At 46.3% G+C, this 25,807-nt stretch overlaps 1 protein-coding gene across 1 annotated transcript; it reads left to right on the plus strand.

The window, feature by feature from the left end:
* Positions 1-1,596: 1,596 nt before the first annotated feature.
* On the plus strand, positions 1,597-23,916 carry LOC129336274 (carboxypeptidase A2-like). Its single transcript, XM_054989391.1, has 11 exons — positions 1,597-1,701; positions 4,388-4,469; positions 10,838-10,972; positions 13,159-13,257; positions 14,602-14,703; positions 16,507-16,608; positions 17,330-17,440; positions 17,535-17,625; positions 19,032-19,231; positions 21,276-21,360; positions 23,598-23,916. The coding sequence occupies exons 1-11, from the start codon at positions 1,637-1,639 to the stop codon at positions 23,783-23,785; spliced, it is 1,260 nt and encodes a 419-aa protein (XP_054845366.1). The 5' UTR covers positions 1,597-1,636; the 3' UTR covers positions 23,786-23,916.
* Positions 23,917-25,807: the final 1,891 nt, after the last annotated feature.

Raw genomic sequence — 25,807 nt, forward strand, 5'->3', positions numbered from 1 at the left:
AGTCCCCCGTGCAAGCACTGAGTCTTTACTGACCCATGGGGGGACGTCGCATCACGACGTATACTTGGCAGACTTTTTATGGGGTGGTTTGACTGGGTTTGCCTTTCCCAGTCATCTTCACTTTACCCCCAGGAAACTGGGTACTCATTTTACCGACCTCGGAAGGAGGGAAGGCTGAGGGCCAAGCTACAAGTGACAAATGATACAGGTTGAACACTTGTCAGCTTCCCTCAAGTTTTGATGGGAAATGTAGGCGTCCTGGTCTTGCAGCTTGGCTCTTTGACTGCTGTCCAATGGACTTTTCAACTGTCACTTGTCCTACATTCCGCCAAGCTGCCTACATTTCCCATCAAAGCTTGAGGGAAGCTGACAAGTGTCCAACCTGTGTCATTCGTCACTTGTAGCTTGGCCCTGAGTCAACCCGCCTTCCGCCAGGATCGAACTCAGGTCATGAGCAGGGCTTGGGCTGCAGTACTGCAGCTTACCACTCTGCACCACGGGGCTCTCATACTCCTTAATTATCGGCACGATAAAACAATCCCACCATCTCACATGAATTTAATAGCTGTTCTGCTACCAGCAGCTAAATCAACCATAGTCCTTTTCTGGAAAGAAAAAACTGCACCACAAATCTCCAACTGGACCATACGTGTTTCGGACTGCTTCACTATAGAGAAACTCTCTGATCAGATCGCACAAACAAAACGCCCTGACCACAAATTATACTTCATGGAACATTGGCTTCCAGTGATGGAATATCTCACAGAAAAGGACTTGGCAAGAAAGTCTACTTCAACCAGTGAATACTTTAAAGCAGGGCTTTTTTTCTGGGAAAAGAGGTGGTGGAACTCAGTGGGTTGCCCTTGGAGAAAATGGTCACATGGCTGGTCGCCCCACCTCCTGATCTCCAGACAGAGGGGAGTTTAGATTGCCCTCTGCGCCGCCGGCCATGTGACCATTTTCAAGAGGTTCCAGAACTCCGTTCCACCGCATTCCCGCTGAAAAAAAGCCCTGCTTTGAAGCACTGTTTTGTCTGTAAATGTTGTGTATCATTGTATAAACTTTGTTATTTTTCAATCGTTTAGTAACTAACTGTAAAATAGGCATGTTAGATCAATAGTTCTCAGACTATCAGGTTAAACCACTTCTTCTGTTCATATGTTGTATAGATCTATTACAACCACATTTAAATAAAGTATTTTTTAAAAAAGATGGGAAGCCACAAAGAAGGAAGCGACAGCCGTATTGACAGGCGATCAGTGGCGAAGTGCTGAGAGGAACATTACACACCTGAAAGTTGAGGCGTGTGCCTTGGGTTCACACCGGGCTGCAACCACCAGCTAGAACATAGTGAGTAATCTCACCCGGCTCTTCCCTGTGTGTTATTTGTTGCTTCCTCACAGCAAGGAGAGGAACCTTCCCTCTAATTAGCCTTAGCCGCATGCACCACCTCTGGGCTGGCAAGAAAGGAGTTCCTTTATCTACCAAGGTCCTGCGCAACCTGAGAGGTGCATGAGAATTCGAGCAGATGCAGCCTTCTTGGACGGCGCTCTCCAGAGGAAGCCCCGGTGAGATGCACGTATAAATATAGCTGCCTTGAAGCTTCCTTTCCCTGCTTCTGGCCGTGTCTGCAGATATGAGGTGGATTCTACTTCTCGGGGCCCTTCTCGGGGCTGCCCGGGGCCTGCAAATATTTGCTGGGTGAGTTCTCTTTTTGCGTTCCAGAAGGTACTCGCCTTCCTCTGGCCTCTTTCAAGCATTGCAGTTGCAGCAGAGGCTGGGATACAGGTGCTTCGTCTTTGCATTTTAGGAAGCATCAGGGTGCATTGTGAGGCCCAAGAAAAATGTGTTTGCTTAAATGTTGGGTATAAATGGTTTTTACGGGGCATTTTTAGACAGGGCGCTGACTTAATACTATTGAGCACATTCAAAGTGCTTCCTGTACATTATCTGGCATTACTCCTTACGTACGATAACCATCTTCAAGAACTTGGAGGGCTGTCATATAGAGGATGGTGCAGAGTTGTTTGCCGCTGCCCCAGAAAGTCGGACCAGAACCAATGTGCCAAAATTAAATCAAAAGAGTTTCCGGCTGAACATTAACAACTTCCTGACTGTTAGAGCGGTCCCTCAGTTGAACAGGCTTCCTCGGGAGGTGATGGGCTCTCCTTCTCTGGAAGTTTTTAAGCAGAGGCTAGGTGGCCATCTGACAGCAATGCTGATTCTGTGAACCTGGGCAGATAGTGAGAGGGAGGGCAGGAAGGGCGACTTCACTGCTTAGTTCTCGTGGCCCCTTCTTACATGCCCAGGGTAAGGCCAATCGCCACTTGGGGTCAGGTAGCAATTTACCCCAGGCCAGTTTGGCTAGGGATCCTGGAGGTGTTTTGCCAAATTCTGGGCATGGAGCAGGGGGCACTGGGGGTGTGGGGAGGGGAAATAGTTGTGAGTTTCCTGCATTGTGCAGGAGGTTGGACTAGATGACCCTGGAGGTACCTTTCAACCCTCATAGATGCAGAGGAGTCAGCCGTGTTAGTCTGTAGTAGCAAAATCAAAAAGAGTCCAGTAGCACCTTTAAGACTAACCAACTTTATTGTAGCATAAGCTTTTGAGAACCACAGCTCTCTTCATCAGATGCAACCGTCAGGTTGCATCTGATGAAGAGAGCTGTGGTTCTCAAAAACTTATGCTACAATAAAGTTGCATCTGATGAAGAGAACTGTGATTCTCGAAAGCTTATGCTACAATAAAGTTGGTTAGTCTTAAAAGTGCTACTGGACTCTTTTTTATTTTCCTTCCAACCCTGTGATTCTGTGATTTTATGAATCCTGTAAGGTAGGTCAGCAGTGATCCCCAACAGGGTGCCCATGGGTGCCCCTGATGGATTTCCAGGTGCCTGTTTGCTTCTTCTCCAAGCAAAAAGCCTATCTTGAATTTCATCCCTTCCTTGGAGCAGAAGAACCCAGAAAAGACAGACTTCAAAGTAGGAGAAGACTTGGCTTGCAACTTTCCAACATTTTCTGATTGGCCCCAGTGTATGGTTGCCAGCTCCAGGTTGGGAAATTCCTGGAGATTTGGGTGGTGGAACTTGAGGAAGGAGGGGTTTGGGGGAGGGATCTTAGCTGGGTATAATGCCATAGAGTTCACCTTCCGAGAAGAGCTGTTTTCTCCAGGGGAACGGATCTTTGTTGCTTGGAGATCAGTTGTAATTCTGAGAGATCACGAGCCACCACCTGGAGATTGGTAACCCTTCCTCCATGGCAGCCATTTGATGCTCAAAAATTCTCAAAGTGCCCACAGTAAGATTGCCAACTCTTGGTTGGGAAATTCCTGGAGATTTGGGGGTGAAGCCTTGAAACAGACAAATTTGAGGGATGAAATGTACCTCGATGGGATAGAATGCCATACAGTCCACCCTTCAAAGCCACCATTTCCTCCAGGAAAACTGCTCCCTGTAGTCTAGGAGAGTAGCAGTAATTCTGGGAAGTTGGCAACTCTAGTTTAATCCATATCAGGGCCCCGTGCAATTTCTACTCACAAAATGGGGGGGGGCTTTGGGGCGTTCTGAACAAGTCTTGCCCAGTCTCTTATCTTGTTTGGCCCTAAATTTGTCCCGTGAAAATGGAAAGACAACCTTGTTTCGAGATTGGGGTGTGTAGACTTGCTTCTCTTGCAGATTTTTGTTTGCACTGCTGGCCTGGGTTTCCCCCCACCTATAAGAGCCATGCGGGGACGGGTGTATATTCATGGGCCAATTGGCCTTGGAGGAAACGCCTCCTTGAACGGCAATGCACTGCGAGCCCATAGCATAGGGTCATTGCCTCTTGCAGGTTAAAGGATGTGGGGGCAGAGAATAGGCTCAGAGGGTCACGTCTCTCCCAAGCACCACCTCCCCCCGTGCCCCCGCAAAGCTGCAAAGGAGCCTTTGGAGGAGGTAACTAGGCTTGGAGGTTGGGTACCAGCGCACCCCAAAAGCATCAGATGAAACTGTTGCACAAATCAACACTACAAAACTCTCATAATTGGGTCGTGGGAGAGTGGCTGGAGAGAAGTTGCAGGGGGGAATCAGCTTCCAAAAATTCCCTCCAAGGATAGGGTATCTCCTTTCCTCCCTCGTCTCGTTTTGGTACCCCCCTCGGCCGTTTAGAGATCTTTTCTTCTAATGGTACCCTGCTCCCACCATTGCTAAGTGATCTTCTCTTCTAAAGGCAGCAGATTCACTAAAACTGCCCAGGAACTTGCTGGGAAATGAGGAGTGCTAAGCAGTCAAAAAGACATCAAATAAATTAAAACAAGAAAATTGAGGAGGGGTGTTAGAAAAAGACACCCTGTCAATCAATCAACTGCAGCAGGCTGCTGACCTCCTAACAAGACCGTGTTGTTTTTATAGCGACCAAGTTCTTCGGGTTGAGCCTTGCAACACCGAACAGGTCCACCTACTGAAGCAGCTGGAAGCGCAAGAATCTCTCCGGGTGTGTAGCTGGTTGTTATGAAGGTGTTTGATAATGATCTGTTTCTGACTGTGAATGAGTGCCTTGGAAGAAGAGAATGATGGAGCTGAAAGCGTTGCACTCTGATTTACGAGCCAGGGCAATGCTTATCTGCTGTCTGGGATGGCTCTATTAATGTCCCAAAGTTATGCCCATAAATCTGTTATAGAAACATAGAAATGTAGAGCTGGAAGGAACTCCAAGGGTCATCTAGTCCACCCCTCTGCACTCGGCAGGAAATTCACAGCTATCTCTCTCCCCTTGGTGACCTCTGCTCTATGCCCAGAGGAAGGCAAACACCTGGAGAAAAAATCCTTCCTGACCCCAAAGTGGTGATCCAATATTTCCCTGAGCAGGGTTTTTTTTTCTGGGAAAAGAGGTGGTGGTACTCAGTGGGTTGCCAGCACAGGGGGAAACTCTTGGCAGGAGGTGGTGCCCCTGGTACCACATGTGCACGCAAGGTGCACGCATGCTCCCAGGGCCAATGACGTCATTTTGGGTACGCTGGAACAAGGGGGGAGTTTTTAAAAGTTTAAATCACCCTTGGCGGAAATGGTCACATGGCTGGTGGCGGGGCCCGCAGCCGTGTGACCATTTTCAAGAGGTTCCGGAACTCCGTTGCACCGCGTTCCAGCTGAAAAAAAGCCCTGACCCTGAGCACGTAAGAAGAAGCCACGAGAGCCAAGCGCTGGCTTAGCCCTTCCTGCCCTCCCTCTCATGATCTGCCTAATTCATATTGAGTCATAGAATCAGCATTGCTGGCAGATGGCCATCTAACCTCTGCTAAAAAACCTCCAAAGAAGGCGAGCCCACCCCCTCCCGAGGAACCTGGCTTCTCTGCTCTAACCATCATGAAGTCCTTCCCTATGTTTAGCTAGAAACTTTTTTGGTTTAATTTTAACCCAATGGCTCTGTTCTGGCCTTTGGGGCACCAGAAAACAACTCCCCTCCATCCTCTATATAACAGCCCTTCAAAACTTGAAGATGGCTATCATATCACCTCTCAGTCATCTCTCTAGGCTAAACATACTAGTATCACACCCAGGGATATGTCAAGATATTTTGTCACCTCAAGTAAAGTACAAGTTTGCCACCTCCCTGTCCTCTCCCCTCCTTAGTTCCTAAGCCAAACCCTGTGCTGATTAAAGACGTGTCAGGATTTCTAAACCGGAGTTCAGGGAGTGGGAAGGAAGGGCTAATATTTGGGATTCTTCCAAGATACTTCCGGTGTCATCCTAAGGAGAAATACATCCTTCTAAGTCTGTGGGTTTAGAAGGGTGTAACTCGGTTTAGGATTGCATGATTCATCTCCAGGGATTATCACCTAATGGAGAGTATGCCGCTTGGGTGGCATGGTGGCAGAAACAGCCCCGTGGGCACCAATATCTACAAAGCTTGCTCTGTTTCCTTTGTTTTGTATTTGCTTCTTTGCTTTCCAAAGAGCTCTGCGGTCTACATCTTCAGGTTTTTCAGATGACCTCCTGTCCCTGATGCCATAAAAGGGGGGGGGGTCCACTTACCATCAGCTCTTCACTTTGCCACATGTTCTTTTGAGATAGGTTGGTGGATGGGCAGGACCACAGAAAGGTAACCAAGAGGAAAGCATAGTCTTGCACCCCTGCAAATGATGTCAGAGAGGCAGTGTTGTGTAGTGGTTAGTGTTGCCCGACAACCTGAGAATCCTGGGTTTAAATCCTCACTCGGGCATTAAGCTCGCTGAGCAACCTTGGGCCAGTTGCTGTCTTTCAGCCTGACCTACCTCACAGGGTTGTTGTGGGGATACAATGGTGAACAGAGAATCATGTTTGCCAACCTGAGCTCGTTGGAGGAAGGGAGGCACAGAAAACGGAGTTTATGTAAGCCTGTCACAGGAAGTTTATGATATAGCATATAGTATATAGCATATAAAATGATATAGCATATAGAAAGATGAAGGAGAAGAGAATCATGCAAGCTGCTTTGGGTCCCATCAGGAAGAAAAGGTGGGGTATCAATGACGTAAAAGCAATTAAAAAACAACACATGTAGGGGATTTTCCCCCTTGTAGGGAAGCACTCAAGGATGCCACCCTCCACTCACAGCCTGAAAGATTGCGGTCTGTGGGTATTTTTAAATATTTAACATGTTTTTATTGGTTTTAAAGGTATTTGTATTTTATATTATTGTATTAATTGGAATCCGCCCTGAGCCTGCTGATGCGGGGAGGGCGGAATACAAATTGAATAAAACAAGCAAACAGACAAATTTGTCACTTACATCTATTTATTCTCTGCTTTTCAACGCAACATGACATCTCAAGACAAAGAATAACAGGGAATGCGACATTCAAATGCACACTCCCCAGTTCATCTGGTTTGTGGATAGTTTTGCAAGTGAGTTGGTGTATAAATCAGGCTAGTTCTCAGCTTTGGCTTGTGTAACTCTGAGTGAAGGCAGATGCAAATAAAATAAAATGCCGTACTCAAATGTGGAGTGACTGAAGCTTCCTTTCAGCTTCACATTAAATAATATAGAAGCCTACCAGAGAATGAAACGCTGGCAAGAGCTTTCAGTCTCGCCCCTCTCCTCTTGCTCCAAAACAGGCCGACTGCTTTCCTTTTTCAGTTTCAAAGCACAACAGGAATGCCTGTCCATTCATTTAGCTAAGATGGCCAAAAAAAACCCCTCCACATCTAGAGGCAGTTAACCTCTGAAAACCAGAGCTAGGAGCTGATATCTGGGGAGGACGTTGGCCTCTGTTCCCTGTTTGTTGGCCCTCTGGGGCAACTGACAGATGATGATGATGATGATGATGATAGACAGACAGACAGACAGACAGACAGACGGGCGGGCGGGCGGGCGGGCGGGCGGGCGGGCGGGCGGGCGGACGGACGGATGGTGTTGTTAGTTGCTTTTTTGCTACTATTATTGTCTTTTTTAAAAAAGCAGGAAATTGATCATGATTTTGGTGACATCACACAGGAGGCAGCCAATCAGCACAAGGCACAGCCAACTTCTGCTTAAAGTGGAGGAAGTAACCGTGTATTTTTGAGCCCTGACATTTACATTTCTTTTTGTAAGGGGGAAAAAAAACTTTGGAGGAGGTGAGGGAGCGGAGCAGTGGAAGAGGAGATGGGGTACTTAATCCTTTCCCTTCTAGTGTTTCTCATTCAAAATTGCCCCCCCCCGCCCGATTTCTCCTCTTGCCAATAAAGGAGCACACCAGAGTGGCCACAAAGTCCAATTAATGTATACTCTTTCTTGTCTCTTGCAGGTGTTGATGGGAGAATCCTTGTAACAAATATGGTTATTTATTGATGTATTGTCGAAGGCTTTCACGGCCGGAGAACGATGGTTGTTGGGGGTTTTCCGGGCTGTATTGCCGTGGTCTTGGCATTGTAGTTCCTGACGTTTCGCCAGCAGCTGTGGCTGGCATCTTCAGAGGTGTAGCACCAAAAGACAGAGATCTCTCAGTGTCACAGTGTGGAAAAGATGTAGGTCATTTGTATCTACTCAGGAGGGGTGGGGTTGAGCTGAGTCATTCTGTAAGAGTTTCCCAGGGTGTGGAATGCTAATGGCGGGAGGCTTCACTGTATCCTGAGGAGGTTCTTTTGCATATGGATTGGTGCTTGATGTGCTAATCTTCTCTGCAGGGCTATTGTCGGGTGTGGAGTGTTTTGTTGGCCTGGTGTTTTTCAGAACTGGAGCCCATGCTCTGTTCATTCTTAAGGTTTCTTCTTTCCTGTTGAAGTTTTGCTTATGCGTGTGAATTTCAATGGCTTCCCTGTGCAGTCTGACAAAGTAGTTGGAAGTGTTGTCCAGTATTTTGGTGTCCTGGAATAAGATACTGTGCCCTGTTTGAGTTAGGCTATGTTCAGCCACTGCTGATTTTTCAGGCTGTCCAAGTCTGCAGTGTCTTTCATGTTCTTTTATTCTTGTCTGGATGCTACGCTTTGTGGTCCCGATGTAAACTTGTCCACAGCTGCAGGGTATACGGTATACTCCTGCAGAGGTGAGGGGGTCTCTGCTGTCTTTTGCTGATCGTAGCATCTGTTGTATTTTTCGGGTGGGTCTGAATACTGCTTGAAGGTTATGCTTTTCCATAAGCTTTCCCATCTGATCAGTAATTCCTTTGATATATGGCAAAAACACTTTTCCTGTAGGTGACTGTTTTTCCTTGGTTGTTTGATTCATCCTGGGTTTGATTGCTCTTCGGATTTCATTTCTGGAGTAGCCATTTGCCTGAAGTGCGTGGTTTAGATGATTAATTTCCTCATTGAGAAAGCGCGGCTCACATATCCGTCTTGCACGATCCACTAATGTTTTCATTATGCCTCTTTTCTGTCGGGGGTGGTGATTGGAGTTTTTGTGTAAGTACCGATCAGTGTGAGTTGGTTTCCTGTAGACCTTGTGACCTAACTGAAAGTTTGCTTTGCGGATGACCAAGGTATCCAGGAATGAGAGTTTTCCCTCACTTTCTTTCTCCATTGTGAATTGTATGTTCAGGTGGATGTTGTTGAGATGATTCAAAAACTCCCTCAATTCTTCCTCCCCATGGCTCCAAATGATGAATGTATCATCCACAAACCGGAACCATACACTGGGTTTGTGGGGTGCTGATTCTAGAGCTGTTTTTTCAAAATGTTTCATGTAGAAGTTTGCTATAACTGGGCTGAGTGGGCTCCCCATGGCCACCCCATCCATCTGTTCATAGAATTCGTTGTCCCATTGGAAGTAACTGGTTGTCAGACAATGATGGAATAAGGCTGTTACATCCTCTGGGAAAATCTGATTAATCAGTGCAATAGTGTCTTTTACTGGAACCTTGGTAAACAGGGATACAACATCAAAACTGACAAGTATGTCTTGTGGATTGAGTTTCAGAGAACTGATTTTGTTGATGAAATCTGCTGAATCTTTGATGTAAGACGAGGTTTTCCCGATGTGGTCCTGCAGGAGATTCCTGGATACCTTGGTCATAAAAGGGGTCGGAGACCCCTTTGTATTAGTTGCAGTTATACCAGTCGAGAGAGTAAAAGAACATGAAAGACACTGCAGACTTGGACAGCCTGAAAAATCAGCAGTGGCTGAACATAGCCTAACTCAAACAGGGCACAGTATCTTATTCCAGGACACCAAAATACTGGACAACACTTCCAACTACTTTGTCAGACTGCACAGGGAAGCCATTGAAATTCACAAGCATAAGCAAAACTTCAACAGGAAAGAAGAAACCTTAAGAATGAACAGAGCATGGGCTCCAGTTCTGAAAAACACCAGGCCAACAAAACACTCCACACCCGACAATAGCCCTGCAGAGAAGATTAGCACATCAAGCACCAATCCATATGCAAAAGAACCTCCTCAGGATACAGTGAAGCCTCCCGCCATTAGCATTCCACACCCTGGGAAACTCTTACAGGATGACTCAGCTCAACCCCACCCCTCCTGAGTAGATACAAATGACCTACATCTTTTCCACACTGTGACACTGAGAGATCTCTGTCTTTTGGTGCTACACCTCTGAAGATGCCAGCCACAGCTGCTGGCGAAACGTCAGGAACTACAATGCCAAGACCACGGCAATACAGCCCGGAAAACCCCCAACAACCATGGTTATTTATTGCATGTCAGCATTTTAAATGATTCACTTATGCCCTATGGGTTATAAATATTGATATATTTATCCATTGCTTATTGATTATCTCAGTATTGGTCATTGGAGGGTCGGAGACCCCTTTGTATTAGTTGCAGTTATACCAGTCGAGAGAGTAAAATAACACAAGGAAACAAGGGGTCAAGCTAAAAGTGACGAATTACACTTGAATGGCAAGTGAATAGACTCACATGTATTCCTCCCTGTTCACTTGCGCTGATTGAGTGGAGCGCAAGTGAACAGGGAGGAATACATGTGAGGGCCAAACCACAAGTGACGCCTGACACTGGTTGGACACTTGTCAGCTTCCCTCAAGTTTTGATGGGAAATGCAGGCGTCCTGATCTTGCAGCTTGGCTCTCCGACTGCTGTCCAATGGACTTTTCAACTGTCACTTCTCCGACATTCCGCCAAGCTGCCTACATTTCCCATCAAAACTGGAGGGAAGCTGATACGTGTCCAACCAGTGTCAGGCGTCACTTGTAGTTTGGCCCTGAGTCTGTTCACTTGCCATTCAAGTGTAACTCATCAATTCTAGCTTGGCCCGAAGTAGAATACACGTTGCATCAACCAGGCCTGGCTGCTCCTCTGTTTCTGATTGGACGATTGTGTTTTTGGTGTGTCTGGAATCAAGTTTGGGCACTTTGTAAACTGCTCCCAGGAGCCTCTTCTTCTTTCAGGGATCTCTTTGCTTATTTTCTTTTCCTCTTTGTCAGCTTGATTTCTGGCGGTTCCCTTCCTACCTGGATCGCCCGGTGGATGTCCAGGTGCCCTTTGCGTGTCTCCAAGCGGTCAAGGTTTTCCTGGAGTCCCATCACATCAAATACTCAGTCATGATCGAAAATGTCCAGGTAGGCAGAAACAACAACATTCAATTTATATAAGAGTCCCATGCTCTTAACCACTACACCAAACTGATTCTCACCTGTCCTAGCTGTTTTAGACCCAATCCTGGGTCTAAATTGGGCCCAAAATGGAAAAAAGGGGCTGAAAATGGCTGAAAGGGGGCCCAAAATCGTCAGGATTGGGCTGCTGCTGAGCGGGAGAGTGGTTTTCAAAGTATGTTATTGTTATTTTCCTCACAACAATCACCCTGTGAGGTGGGAGGGGTTGAGAGAGCTCTGGAAGAGCTGTGACCGACCCGAGGTCTCCCAGCCGGCTTCAAGTGGAGGAGTGGGGAATCAAACCCGGCTCCAGATTAGATTCCTGTCGCTCTTAACCACTACACCAAACTGGCCCTCTAGCATGGCACATAACCCTGTGCATGGTAGCAACCCACAAACTGTCAGACCAGGAAAGGAGTTTTATGTTGCTGCCACAAACCTCATGATTGTTTGAATTGCCTTTGACTCACAGAAGTTCGTTGGTAAAGCCTTTCTAAAACTTAAAGGTGGTGGCTGAGGGGTTGCTTCTTGTGGGATTTCATCTTGCCTTCAGTATTTCAGGGCCTAACTATACATTACACTGTCAAGCCAAGGGTATTATGTTCAGAGCTCCCATCTATTTTTGAAATTTAAAACTCAAGTGTGGGGGGATCGAATTCGGATCAGGCATGTGGATGGAAAGGGCCTGTGTCATTTGCACAACCTGAAACAGCTCAGGGAGCTGCTGTTTTTCCCAGTGGGGAAACTCGTATCTAAACATTCTTACACAGCAGTTTCCCTGACGGGGCAAATAACAGCTTCTCCGAGCCATTTCAGGGTGGGGAAAGGCCATGGAGGGGAGGTTGAAGCCCCCTCTCTGTGCATGCTGCAATCCCGAACAGAACTGGACCACTTCCTGCCTGAGCTTTAAGTTTCAACAAAGCATGTCTCATTTGACAGAACCTGGGGCAGACACAAAGTGTGCTGTGCTGTGTTAAGCCCGTAGAAGTAAACCAAAAGCAAGTGCAACTGCCTTATACAGAGGGTCTCACCATACGAGACAAAATACATGCGAATTACACGGGTAATTCGAGTGTATTTTGTCATTCAAGTGTATTTGAGTGTAATTCGAGTGTATTTTGTCTCGTGTAGTTTGACCTAGAGTTACAGTATTGGTTTCTTAAGGTTAGTCTTGCCTCCAGGGTCTCAGGTAAAGAAATGGTTTTCATATCATCTACCACGTGGTCATTTTAAACTGGAGATGTCAAGTGGCAGCCCATCTGTGTGTGTAGAGGGGAAACCGCTAACACCATAACCTTGGACTCCCTAGTTAGCACTCCTCCATAAACTAGCAGGAGGATAGCAGAGTAGCATCAATTGCAAAGAAAACATAATGGGTGTTTAAAGCTTGCTGGTGTGTGTGTGAGAGAGAAAATAATGAATTTACACTTAATTTAGGTTTAGAAAAGAAATGAGAATTCTTTATTATAGGAACTCCATACTCTGATAGGAAAGTGGAGAGATAGATTCCTATCTACCTATCTAGTCTAAGGATGGGCATGGATGGCAGGACAAGTCCTCCATCCGTGGTGCAAGATGGAGAGAAGAGATTGTTGTGTGACAAAACCAAGAAGAGAAGTATGTCAGGAGGAAGTCCTGAGATTAGCAATCCATGCATCAAAGGATAGTCAGAGCAGTAAACAGTAAATAGATGTCATGACTTGTCACAGTGGTTAAGTGGTTGGGCTGCGCATCAGCACTCTGCTGGTTCAAATCCCACTCCTGCCATGAGCTCCGTAAGTGTCCGTGGATCCACCACTCTTCTCAGCCCAGCTCCCCAGCTGTATTGTAGAGATAATAATAACACTAGTTCACCGCCCTGGGAAGGGCACTAATCTGTGTAGAAGAGCAGTATATGAGCGCAGTTGTTATTTCTTTGGCCTGTCCTCTGAAACCTGAGGAAAGGGACAGTATTAAATCCTAATACAAAAGCCCATACAGACTTGCTTGGGAAAAAGAGATCACTCCAAAGCAAAATGTTGTCACTTTCCCGCAGTTTAGTTAGATAGATCTTGTGAGTAGACTTCGTGCCCTTTGCTCAGACGCCTGGTGAAAACCCATGGGAGGAGAAGGAGTGAATATACTTTCCATTCTGATGGGTGCTCTTGCCATAGGCCATGGTGGATGAAGAAACCCGAGAGATGGAATTAAGTCAACGAAGAGAACGCAGCGGGAATGGTTTCAACTATGCCGCTTATCACCCCTTGGAATCCGTAAGTGGGGTGGCGTTTCCGCTTGTCTATCCCTTCTCCTCTTCTACTTCATCTCCAACCTGATTTAAAGGGGACAACAGAGAAGGCCAAAGAACTTTCCCATTAGTTTCTGTGCTCACATGGCGTCACAGGGGAGACGGGCTGCCACCCGAGGAAAGTAGTTCCGTAACAGAAAGTAGTTCCGTAACTTCTTTGCACGGGTAGCAGTTCTGTTTCCCTGAGATGTCGTACCAGTACAAATCCTGCCTGGCCTCCACTGGCATCACCTATAAATCTAGTTCCATGTCTTCTGTGTAAAGAAATTGGAAATAAATAAGAGCCTATGGAGGGGTCAGAACCAATAGGTGCATTGTCTGGGCTCATACTGAGTCAAGGACTGCTTTCCTGCCCCATGCGCCACCAGAGCTTCTGGCTGGAGGAAGGTATTACAAGTTGGGATGTTAATCTCCCCAGCCCCACAGCTCCAGGTTCCTGGGAATCAGGTGACCCCAGAGAACCAATCCTGCACCTACTATACCACTGTGTTGCACTCATCCAGTGGTGGTAACTTGCCGTTGAGGAGAACTTCTAGGTTGTCCCTCTGCACTGCTACACTCTTGCTGACCCACCAGTCGGCTTCTGTTTGAGATTTCTGCTTCAATTCAGATTTCTGCAATCCAAACCTTACTGCATTTTTATTTGTTTACATCATTCATACTCTACCTTTTCCCCCAATGGGGGCCCAAAGTGGTTTACATTGTCCTCCTCTCTTCCACTTCATCTTCACAACAACCCTTTGAGGTAGGTTAGGCTGAGAGTGTGTTACTGGCCCAAGATCACCCCTTGAGCTTCCGTAGCAGAGCGGAAATTCGAACCTGGGTCTCCCAGATCTAGATCCTAGATCCTGTTGCATTGTTCCCATCCTGCTGATTGTATTGACTTACATTGTGTAATCTGCTTTGAGTCTCAGTGATAAAGGCAGACTATAAATAACACGAACGAACGAACAAACCAGCCAGCCAGCCAGCCAGCCAGCCAGCCTATCTACTGTTGGTTGCTCCTCTAGGTTAGGCACATGTTGGCCTGTCCTGCCATTGTATTGCTTTGCATCAGACTTATATACCCCATCCCCTGGTATTATATTATTGAAGTATTCCTTTGTACAGTCAAGAAATCTCAGTCTTTACTTTAAAGAAGAAACCCTCTGAAGATACCAAAGAATTTTATACGTCCGTGTACTTCATCTTAACTTGGCTGTAGAACAGCTTTCAAGGTTCTAGTCCTCAAGCACAATTCCATTTCCATCTCTGCCCATAAATATCTTTCTCTCTACCGACAATATAAAGTCTATATTTTGAATTTTAGATTTATAAAGCTATGGACGATATTGCAGCCGAACACCCCCAGCTTGTGAGCAAACTCCAGATTGGAGAATCATATGAAAAAAGGCCTCTCAACATTCTCAAGGTATTGTTCCCCCCAACTTTGAATTAAAATCTTGTGAATGAGCAATAAGCATTTTCGTTTCATGTTAAGCACATGTGGGGGCGAGCCAGAAAGGGGCAAAGATGGCAGTACTATTGACCGCGAGAGCTTGGAGCCACATCTTCCACTGCTGGGTATATCCGGCTTCTTCTGCGCTTTGCAACCAAATTGCCAAATTTATATTCCAACAATGGAATTCTGGCTCAGCTATCAATCTTCCCCTTTTCTTTGTGCTTCTTTGGGATGCCTGCCTTTTTAAAGGAGCGTTGTTAGACCCTTTATTTCATTCTGTATTACATTTTAATGATTTTTTTTTCAAAGCACAAAATTGCTTCACAGATTTCAAGAGAGGGAGAAGATAGTTGTACTGGTGACTATACAGGCACTAGCCAGTCAGTGCCAGGCACAGCGGGCTTCCACTTTAAATGTACAGAAATTTTTTTTGATCTGGAGGTGAAAGGAACACTTGGACGGAGTGCAGCGAAAGCATTTCCCGAGCAGCTCCTCTGCTCGAGAAATTTTACATGTGCCTGTGTCTCAAATGGGCACGGTACTTCCACAAAAGCACAGTTCATGAGCCTAGCTCCCTTTAAAAAACTGAAAATCCTGCCATTTTTCTGTTTGGAGGGGAAGGGGAATGTGATGGAAGAACTGGATCCAGACCCCCCCCCTTTGATTCTGTACAGCTGATCTGCAGGATTGCAGTATTATAGAAAGGGCTGTGTCCACACAGCCTTTGCATTGGTCCAGATTGGGGGGGGGACCTGTCCCATCAGATTAGGCTGTGATTCTGTATCCAGCCAGGGATATATCTGCCAAAGTCTGTTGCCATGTGCATTCCAGGAGAAATTGAAATGTGGCAGTCACATTTAAATGCTATGAATTACAGTTTTGGTCAGCTTTAGAGGCAGGTACGAACTGAAATACGAACGGAAGTTCGTTGCGAACTGGGCCGGTTTGTGGTTCGCGAACTGGTGGTTTCTGGGAGCTTATTTCTCATGAACCACGATGAATTTTAGCCCGATTCATTTCGTTCGTATTTGGGTTCATCCCTGCAGACAGCCTGGTGCCGATCAATCAGTTTCCTAGGCAAGGTGGCGGTGGGGGGGGGCGGCTCTCTGGAGACCTTAGCTAAAACTGAGCTGGGCTCGGCCTGGTTCGTAGCTGGATGGGGGACAAGAGACCTCTTTGGATTCTGCCTTGGCCTCCTCAATAGAAGAAACATCCCCCAAAAATGTGTAATAAACAAGACTAACTTTCATTGTACTCTGTGGGACTTACTTCTGAGTACACATGCTTAGGATTACACAGCATGTTATTACCTACAGTAGAGAAGTGGATTGTGAAGGTAATGGAGTTAGCCAAGATGGCTAAACTTACTGCTCTGATTAAAGAGAAAACGTTACCCACATTTTTAGCAAACTGGAAACCCCGTATTGACCCTCCTGTGTGTGAGACTGAAAAAAATGAACTGTGGCTTTGAAGCATAGGAAGGGAAAGAAAAAAGATAAAAGAAAAGAAAGAAGACTATAAATCACACACACACACACACACTTTTTTGGTCTTTCTTTATGTTTTAAGCTGTATGTATTTTTAAAAAAACTTGACACGTGTCATTCATTGTACTCACTGGCTCTAACAAAGAGAGGCAGGAGCAGGTTTAATACTGACAGAAGTAGATGATTTTATTATAAGGCAAATTTTGTCTATGGAACAAAATGTCTAACACCATCTTTAAATGAAAAACGCAAGAAGTTTCGTGAAACTTTGCACTCCGTTTGCTAGTTCAGCACCGGAGGGACAAATCGTCCCGCGATCTGGATTGACGCCGGGATTCATGCTCGGGAATGGGTCACCCAAGCCACGGCCCTCTGGACAGCGAACAAGGTCAGTGGTGGGGAGGAGTGGCCATGTCAGTTACCGGGAAAGTTTCGGGTGGGCTGCTGGCGTGGAGGGCCACTGGTGGCCAGGGACAAGCTGAGCCCAGTGGGCCTTGCAGTGTTGGTAAAGTCCAGAAGCCACCCAGCTAAGATCTGGGTCTTAGGGACAATTGTAACAGCCTACACCTGTCATCGTCATTGCTGCAGCCTGGGTCCAAGCCAGGTACCTCCTACAGCTACAGTAGCATCATTAGGGCGGCTTGGCTAAGCTTCCTCCAGGACTGTTAATGTCCGACTCTGATGCTGGTCTGCACATCATTTATTTTCTATCCATCCTCCTGCCCCTTGCTAACTAAAAGTTACAAGGACGACACCCTAACCCTAACCCTGCCCCAACTTAAGCACGCTGAGAGTCTCTCGACACAAGATATCTGGCATGTGTAGAACACGTGTAAGGAGATGATATGTTAGCCAGGAATGGTAGTTTAAAAAGACAGAGAGGTGAAATTGACAGAGCCTTAGGGGAGGCCTTCTAGGAGGTGAAGATGAAATTAACAAACCTTCTGAGGAGTGATCTCTACCGGCTCTGTCTTTTAAAACTATACTTCCCAGCTAGCATTGCGTCTCCCTACACTTGATGAACATGTGCCAAGGCGTGTCATGTAGAAAGACTCTGAGAGAGAAGTGGAGAGAAGAACTGTCTGGGAACTCTCTTTTGCCCTCCCTAGATTGCCTGTGACTATGGGAATGATCCAGCATTAACCGCCGTATTAAACACAATGGATATTTTCCTGCTGCCTGCTGCCAATCCCGACGGATATGTCTTCTCTCATACCACGGTGAGTCCTTCCTGCACCCTCAACTCCTCCTCTGGCTCCTCTTTCAGACCAGATTGCTGAAGGCAACTGCCTCCCCTCTGCCTTTTGCTTTTAGAACCGCATGTGGAGGAAGACCCGTTCCAGGGTCCCCGGCAGCACCTGCGTTGGAGTGGATCCCAACAGAAACTGGGACGCAGGTTTTGGAGGTTGGTTTCATCTGGGGCCGATGCTGTAGCAGGGATTTCTTTCTTTTCCCCCATTTTACAGCCAAGTTACTCTATATCCATGACTGATACTAGAGTTGTTGTTTTTAAATTACATGATCTTATATTATTTAGTTGTCAGTTTCTGTATTTGCTGAAACAGTAATAAAGAGGGCAGGGTTGGACAAATGATTGATCAACAGAGGAATGAATTACAGTGGGGTTATGTTAATTCAAGGAAGGCTGATGTTGGTTGTGGATTTTCCAGGCTGTATTGCCGTGGTCTTGGCATCTCTCAGTGTCAAACTGGATCTCTCAGTTTGACATTGAGAGATCTCTATCGCCAGCCACAGCTGCTGGCGAAACGTCAGGAACTACAATGCCAAGACCACAGTGATACAGCCCGGAAAATCTACAACAACCATCGTTCTCCGGCCGTGAAAGCCTTCGAAAAAAGACTGGTTTGTTTTTGCTAATATTATTTTGTTGTGTGTGTCAAGTATTTATTTTATCAAATGTATACCCCACCCTCCCCGTGAACAGACTCAGGGTGGATAACAACAAAAGAAAACGGCATACATTAAAACCATATACAAATATCTAAACCCACAGATATTTAAAAGCTAAGTACAATACAAAAACTGGTGGCATGAACAATACAGGCTACAATAAGTATCTAGAAAGCATGGGTACTCTGTCACAAGCCCAGGGCAGCCACCGGTGGAGCACGGGATGAGGCAGGGGACAATTTGCTGCCTCTGAACCAAAAAGCCTGGCAGAACATCTCCGTTTTGCAAGCCCTGCGGAACTGTAAAACATCCCGCAGTGCTTGAATCTCAATCAGAAATGCGTTCCACCAGCTGGTGGCCAGGGCCAAAAAAGCCCTGGTCATGGTTGAGGCCAGACAAAGTAACATTGCCCTCTTTCCTGGTTTGGTATGGACTAGTCATTGACAGGGCACATAGGGAGTTAACAGCAAGAAGAGTTCTTTATTCCAAGCATATGCGATGTTGCTTGAGTCTCACATCCCGGATTTCTTTAATTGGCCATTCGCTCGTATCCAGGGCTTTTTTTCAGCTGGAATGCGGTGGAACAGAGTTCCGGAACCTCTTGAAAATGGTCACATGGCTGGTGGCCCCGCCCCCTGATCTCCAGACAGAGGGGAGTTTAGATTGCCCTCTGCTCCACCGAGCGGCATGGAGGGCAATCTCAACTCCCCTCTGTCTGGAGATCAGGGGGCGGGGCCACCAGCCATGTGACCATTTTCTCCGAGGGCAACCCACTGAGTTCCACCACCTCTTTTCCCAGAAAAAAAGCCCTGCTTGTATCGCTTTCACTGTGATTCAAGCGAATGCATCTGCTTTGAACTTCCCGTTTTAATCGTGGTTTTGATTTCCCCCTCCTTGCAGGACCCGGAGCCAGCAGCAACCCCTGTTCCGATTCCTACCACGGGCCCAGCGCCAACTCCGAAGTGGAAGTCAGGTCCATTGTGGATTTTATCAAGAGCCATGGGAACGTCAAAGCCTTCGTCAGCATCCACAGCTACTCCCAGCTTATGATGTACCCTTATGGATATAAGTGCAGCAACCCCAAGGATGCTAAAGAGCTGGTAAGACATCGGAGGGCGCTCTCCTCTCTTCCTTTGTGGCGTGCCCCGCGGTAGCAGGAACACGAGATGACCAAGGCCAATATCGGGAAATGAATGACCAGGGTTAGAAAAACTTGCCAGTGTGTTTTACGTAAGTAGCCGTGTTGGTCTGCAGTAGAACAGCAGGATTTGAGTCCAGTGGCACCTAGGAGACGAACAAGATTTTCAGGTTATTTGAAGAAGGGAGCTTTGGCTCTTGAAAGCTCATATCCTGAAAATCTTGTCGGTCTCTAAGGTGCCACTGGACTCAAATCCTGCTTGCCAGTCTGTGGAAATCATTGCTTCTCAGCCGCAACTATTGACTACAGGAGAATACACGTTGTGGATGACAATTAGTGTACTCTAAGAGAATCTATGGTAAATTGTGGTGGGTTTGTAACCGCCCCGGAGGAGATCTACGAACAAAACATCAGGCAGCGTCTTGCCGGCCCTGGTGTTGGGCGAATGGGATATGCCTCTTTGGCTGTTTGAACTTGGCATACACCACCTGAAAGGAAGAGAAAGAACCAAAGAGGTTACTTAAGAACTTACTGGAGTACTTACCTTGGACTTACCTTTTGGAATACTTACCTTTGACTTTTATAAAGGATGGGTTTGATCATTTGAATGGACTTATATGGACTGAGAGATTATTTCATGAAAGCGGTCTGGGCTTGCATGATTTCCTGTTTAATTAACTGAATACACTTGGTTAATTATTCTTGTTCATTGAGCAAAGCAATGCTTGTTGATCCTGTGTAAAGAAAAAAACGTATTCATTTTGTTGTTGTGGATTTTCTGGGCTGTATTGCCAAGGTCTTGGCATTGTAGTTCCTGACGTTTCGCCAGCAGCTGTGGCTGGCATCTTCAGAGGTGTAGCACCAAAAGACACAGATCTTACAGGATGACTCAGCCCAAACCCACCTTCCCAAGTAGATATAAATGACCTGCCAACATCTTTTCCACACTGTGACACTGAGAGATCTCTGTCTTTTGGTGCTACACCTCTGAAGATACCAGTCACAGCTGCTGGCGAAACGTCAGGAACTACAATGCCAAGACCACGGCTATACAGCCCGGAAAATCCACAACAACCATCGTTCTCCGGCCATGAAAGCCTTCGACAGTATTCCTTTAGCTTTACAATAATTTTTGATTGGGTTCTCCTTCACTTGTAGAGGTTTCTACTTTTGAGAATTCAGTATTGACGTGGGGGTTCCTCTGCCTTGTGTACCAGTCTGTGGAAATCAAGCATCAGGCCCGACCTCTTGCCACAAAGAGGTTTGATCAGGTGGATGCTTGCGGCCGGCTGCTGCAGCTGCTGTCATCCCGGTAGAAGAAAGATAGTTCTCTCTGTCTGCCCATCCACCTATTATTTTGTCCGTCTAGGACAATTTCATGGAAGAGCGGGAATTTGAATCCACGACTCCCAGATTTTAGTCCAACACATTGTTGGAGATTGTATTAACTTTTTGTGGTTTCACCAGCACCTTGTGCAGTCTCATAACATTCCATAGTTCCGTAGATTTCATCATCCTTTGCTAATGGATACTTGTTGGATGCTTAGCAGAGTAAATAAAACACAACTTAATAGTGTAGCACAAACACGTGTTTAACTTCTAAGAAAAAGTTTATTTCAAAAATTAGGGAAAGAAAACAACAACAGTCTAACTACTGTAAATTATCTTTCTAGTTCTGATATACTCCATCCTGTTTCTTTGTTCACTCTCTTCTCTGTGTGTGTGTGACCCCTGGTGTACATGCAGGATAGCATAAACTATCTCCAATATATTGATCAGCCAATAGTCAATCTTAGGGTCCCCTAATTAAGAATAAAACTTGCCCTTCTTTGGCGGGAAGAGTCTACTCTACGCCTAATTGTCTCTATGCTAAACTTGCTATCATTAGCTTACAGAAAATTCAGCTTAACTCTTTCATGACTGAAGAGATGGCACTTGAAAAACCCAACAATATCCCACAGATTTGTGTGTTGCAGTCCCTTCATCGACTTTTTCTTTCCTTCTAGGATGAAGTGGTGAAAGCTGCCACTAGCGCCTTGACATCCCTATACGGCACCAAATATAAAGTCGGGCCAATTTGCTCCGTGATCTGTAAGTACTTTGATACCTAGAAAGTTGTTGTAACCATGGCAGGCCATGTTATATCTTATGTATGCACGTGTATGATGCACGCTGATGTCGGTCTGATCTGGCAGGGCCCTTCTTAGGTTATTATGTTCTTATAATAGCCTGACTAAGTAGATGGAGTCGTAACTGACAGACCAAGTTTTCTATTCAGGAAGACAAGATGTTCTTTATAAAAGGAAATCAGAGCTAACTTTTTAGACCGAAAATAAACACAAAGGCAAAAAGCATTAAGAAGTCAAACCATTCCAGACCACAGGGTTCAGGGCTCTCTTACCATCAGAGGTCTTTATTCTCAGATCATATAAATTAAAATAAAATTAATAATTAATAATAAATTAATAATAAATTAAACAAATTAATGCTGTACGTACACAATTGTTACCAATGTTTTTAATTGTTTTTATGTATTTATGTCGTAAATCTGCTCTGAGCCCGCTTGCGAGGAGGATGAACAACAAATTAAATTAATAATAAATAAATACACAAATAAATAAATAATGTCCGAGATGATCAGATGTGCGCTGCAAGGTCCAGACATGTGGAGGCCCAATTCAGAACGGGACCACAACACATGTGAATGGGGCCTGCCCATCGCCACCAGGCTGCTCTTCCAGCCTGAAATAGCCCTGGGAGATTTTCTTCACCCCTGCTATGATGGATCCTTTGAGACTGGAGATGGCAGAGACTTAGGGCCAAGCTAGACATGCAGATTTTTAAAGAGCTGGGTCTCGGCTCCCTGGACACAACTCAAGTTCCCTTTGACTGCACAGTACCTTTGGGCAACGGCTGTTAAAAAAAATAAAGGTGAGCCCAAACGACTGTGGAATGCCTCCGCGGGGGAAAGAGGGGCTCCTCCCTCCCCACTCAAGCTGTTTCCCTCTCAAAATAGCAGGGGAGGGAGCTTTTTCTCCTGTTTTTCCTATTCTGTGTAGAGTGTTCTGTGCACAAAGACAGCAGTGGCGCCAGGGTTTTTGGCGCTCGGAGCTGGTCGGCGGGCCGGGTGCCCCCGTGCATGCACTCACACACGCACCGGCCTGCGTGATGACATTGTGTGACATCATCATGGGAGCTTGCACGCCGCCAGGCTGAATGTTGCGGTGGGCGGCTGGGACGGCATGCAGGTGGCCTCCGAGCTCTCCCGCTCTGTGCCACTGCAGACACCTGCCCGCCGCTGCTGCGCCCGGCTGGGGGCGTGTGCTGGCGGCAGTGGCGGCGCGGGGCGGGAGGGCTACAAGGCTGCAGCTCCGTGGTGAGCGCTCCCGCCCCCTGTGCCTCCTCTGGCGCCCCCTCTGGCACCCCGTGCCCTGAGGTCACCGCCTACCTGGCCTCAATGGGCGCGCCGGCCCTGCACATAGAGCAGTAAAAACAGAGGAAACGGCTTGAGAAGGGATGGGAGCCCCTCCTCCCCCCATGGAGACATTCTGAGGCCATTTGAGCTTTCCTGTATTTTTTAACAGCCCTTTACTTTTTAACTGCTATATGGCTGTGGAAACCCAAGCTGAGTCTTGGGAAACCTGACCCAACTCTTTAAAAGCCTCCATGTCTAGAGAGACCCTTTATCAGTGATAAATAAATCATATGTTGCCCCCAGAAACCTAATTAAAGGATTCCATGTTTGGGCCATTAGCAGAGTCTATTGTTTAGCAGAGGAAGTGTGATTAGAGGTGGTTGTGAGCTGGTTCTGCTGGCTGGTGTGTGTACAGGAATGAAAATAACAAAGCATACACTTGCTTATATTTAGAAAGGAAATAAGAGTTCTTTATTGTAGGAACTCCATACTCTGATAGGAAAGGAGGAGAGATTGATCCTGACTATCTATCTAGTCTAAGGATGGACATTGATGCTAGGACAAGTCCTGCATTCCTGCGTGCAAGATGGAGGGAGGAAAGGTGAGAGGCGTTGCTTGCAACAATGCCAGGATGAGAAGAGGTAAGAGAGAGGAAGTCAAGAAGAGGAAATCCTGGGAATAGCAATCTACATATCAAAGGACAGTCAGAGCAGTAAACAGTAAACAGAGTGCCCTGAGGAAAGGGACAGCACTGAATCCTCCTCTTCCAACAACCAGGGCCCTTATGTATGCAAGGCCAGAGCTCCCACTTCCAAATTCCATTCATCTTCCCTCTGCTGTGAAAGGGATCCCCAATTGCTGCAGAGCTGGCATTTGGCCACAATTCACCTCACTGACATGTTGTGTCTTTCAGACCAAGCGAGTGGTGGCAGCATTGACTGGTCTTACGACTACGGCATCAAGTACTCCTTTGCCTTCGAACTGCGCGACACCGGCCGGTATGGCTTCCTTTTACCCGCAAATCAGATCATTCCTACAGCAGAAGAGACCTGGCTGGCGCTGAAGACCACCATGGAATACGTGCGAGACCACCCTTATTGAGAAAGGGAGTAGGGCAGGTGGCGAAAGAAGGGATCATGTTCACGGGAACAAAGTCCTTTTGGTCTTGCTGGATAGCGACACTCGGTGTTTTGTCTGTCTTCTCTCTGAAATCAAATTTATTTCTAAATATACCTCTGTGTCATGTGGATTTATTTCTGGGGTCTCTGTCAGTATTCTTGCTCAAAGCACCAGGAAAACAGGGTTGCGCCTACCTGTAACTGTTGTTCATGGAGTGTTCTTCTGTGCAGTCCCACATGGCTGGTCTGCGCATACACAGTTCTCATGTGGGACTGCACAGAAGAACACTCGATGAACTTTAGGTTTCACCCTGTCTTTTGCAAGAGATACTTGCATTCCACCTGTTGGTCTAGCAGTGGACCAGATTTTAGACCAAGGATCCGTAGAGTCCAAACCTCTGTTTCCACCAAACACAGCCAGAGGCCTCGGGGGAATTCCCAAGAAAGGCACAAAGAGAGGTTCTGCAGTCTGGGGTGGGAGCCAGGAACCGTGGGTTCAAATCTCAGCACTTAGTTCTAAGGCTGAGATACTCCTTGGCTTCTTTTAATCAGCCAATAAATGCTTAAAATGGTATTTTAATTCAGCATCCTCCATCTATGGCTTCTCTCCACTCATCCCAGAGGAAGGTGGCAGTTCTGTTAGGCCTTTTGCTGTGGTGGGAGACCTCTTGGCCAGCAGCCCTGGTTGCCGGTCACCGCTTAGTAGAGCTGTAAGGGGGGAAATGGGTAGGGTTGGCAACCCCGGGGGTGGGGGCTGGAATTCTCCCAGATTTACAAGTGCTTTCCAAGCTACAGAGATCACTTCTATCTAGAAGAGCAAAATCTGGGTCCAATAGCACCTTAAAGTCCAACACGGCTACCCAGCTGAAACTATCTTCCCCTAGTAGGGTTTCCAACTCTGGATTGGGGAATTCCTGGAGATTTGGGGTGGAGCTTGGGGAGGGCAGGTTTTGAGGAGGAAGGGAAGTATAATGCCATAGAGTCCACCCTCCAAAGTAGCTATCTTTTTCAGGGTAGCTGGTCTCTGAGGTTTGGAGAACAATTGTAATTCTGGGACGTCTCCAGGCTGGACCTGGAGGTTATTATGCAAGAACAAAAGGGCTCCTCCAGGTACAACTAAGCTACAACATGAACCACTGCTCAGAGGTAGAACAGATATATCTACGCATACATAAATGATTTGCAAATATATTTTAGTAGAAAGTGCAACAGTGCTAAAGTGCTCAATATGAAAAGCATAGATACAAACTGGAATAACTATCTTAATATCCACTCACATATGAACCAATCAATAAATATCAATCAGTAAATATCAACAATAAATAGTAGACCGTGGCCATTTCCACACACATTGAATAATGCACTTTCAATGCACTTTCACAATCCTTTTGAAGTGGATTTTTTGTTCCACACATGGAAAATCAGTTTCAAATGTTCACTAAAGAGTATTGAAAGTGGATTATCCAATGTGTGTGGAAGCAGCCATTGAGTGCTATACAATAAATAACGTTCATAACAAATGACAATCAGTAGGCACCTCAAGTTCTTCACAGAGAGTCCCACAGTGTCGATATTTATTGATGGGTTCATGAGTGAGTAGATATTAGGATTCTTATTCCGGATTATATTTATGCTTTTCCTATTGAGCGCTTTAGCACTGTTGCACTTTCTACTAAAATATATTTGTAAATCATTTATGTATGAGTAGATATATCTGTTCTTCCTCCAAATGGTAGTTCATGTTGTGCTTGGTTGTACCTGGAGGAGCCCTTTTGTTCTTGCATAATAACCTCCCAGTCCGGCCTGGAGACGTCCCAGAATTACAATTGTTCTCCAAACCACAGAGATCAGTTACCCTGAAGAAGATGGCTACTTTGGAGGGTGGACTCTGGCATTATACCTCCCGTCTTCCTCAAAACCTGCCCTCCCCAAGCTCCACCCTAAACCTCCAGGAATTTCCCATCCCAGAGTTGGAAACCCTCCTAGGGGGAGATAGTTTCAGCCG

This window comes from Eublepharis macularius, chromosome 9 (assembly GCF_028583425.1).
Source record: "Eublepharis macularius isolate TG4126 chromosome 9, MPM_Emac_v1.0, whole genome shotgun sequence".
Classification (NCBI taxonomy): Eukaryota; Metazoa; Chordata; class Lepidosauria; order Squamata; family Eublepharidae; genus Eublepharis; species Eublepharis macularius.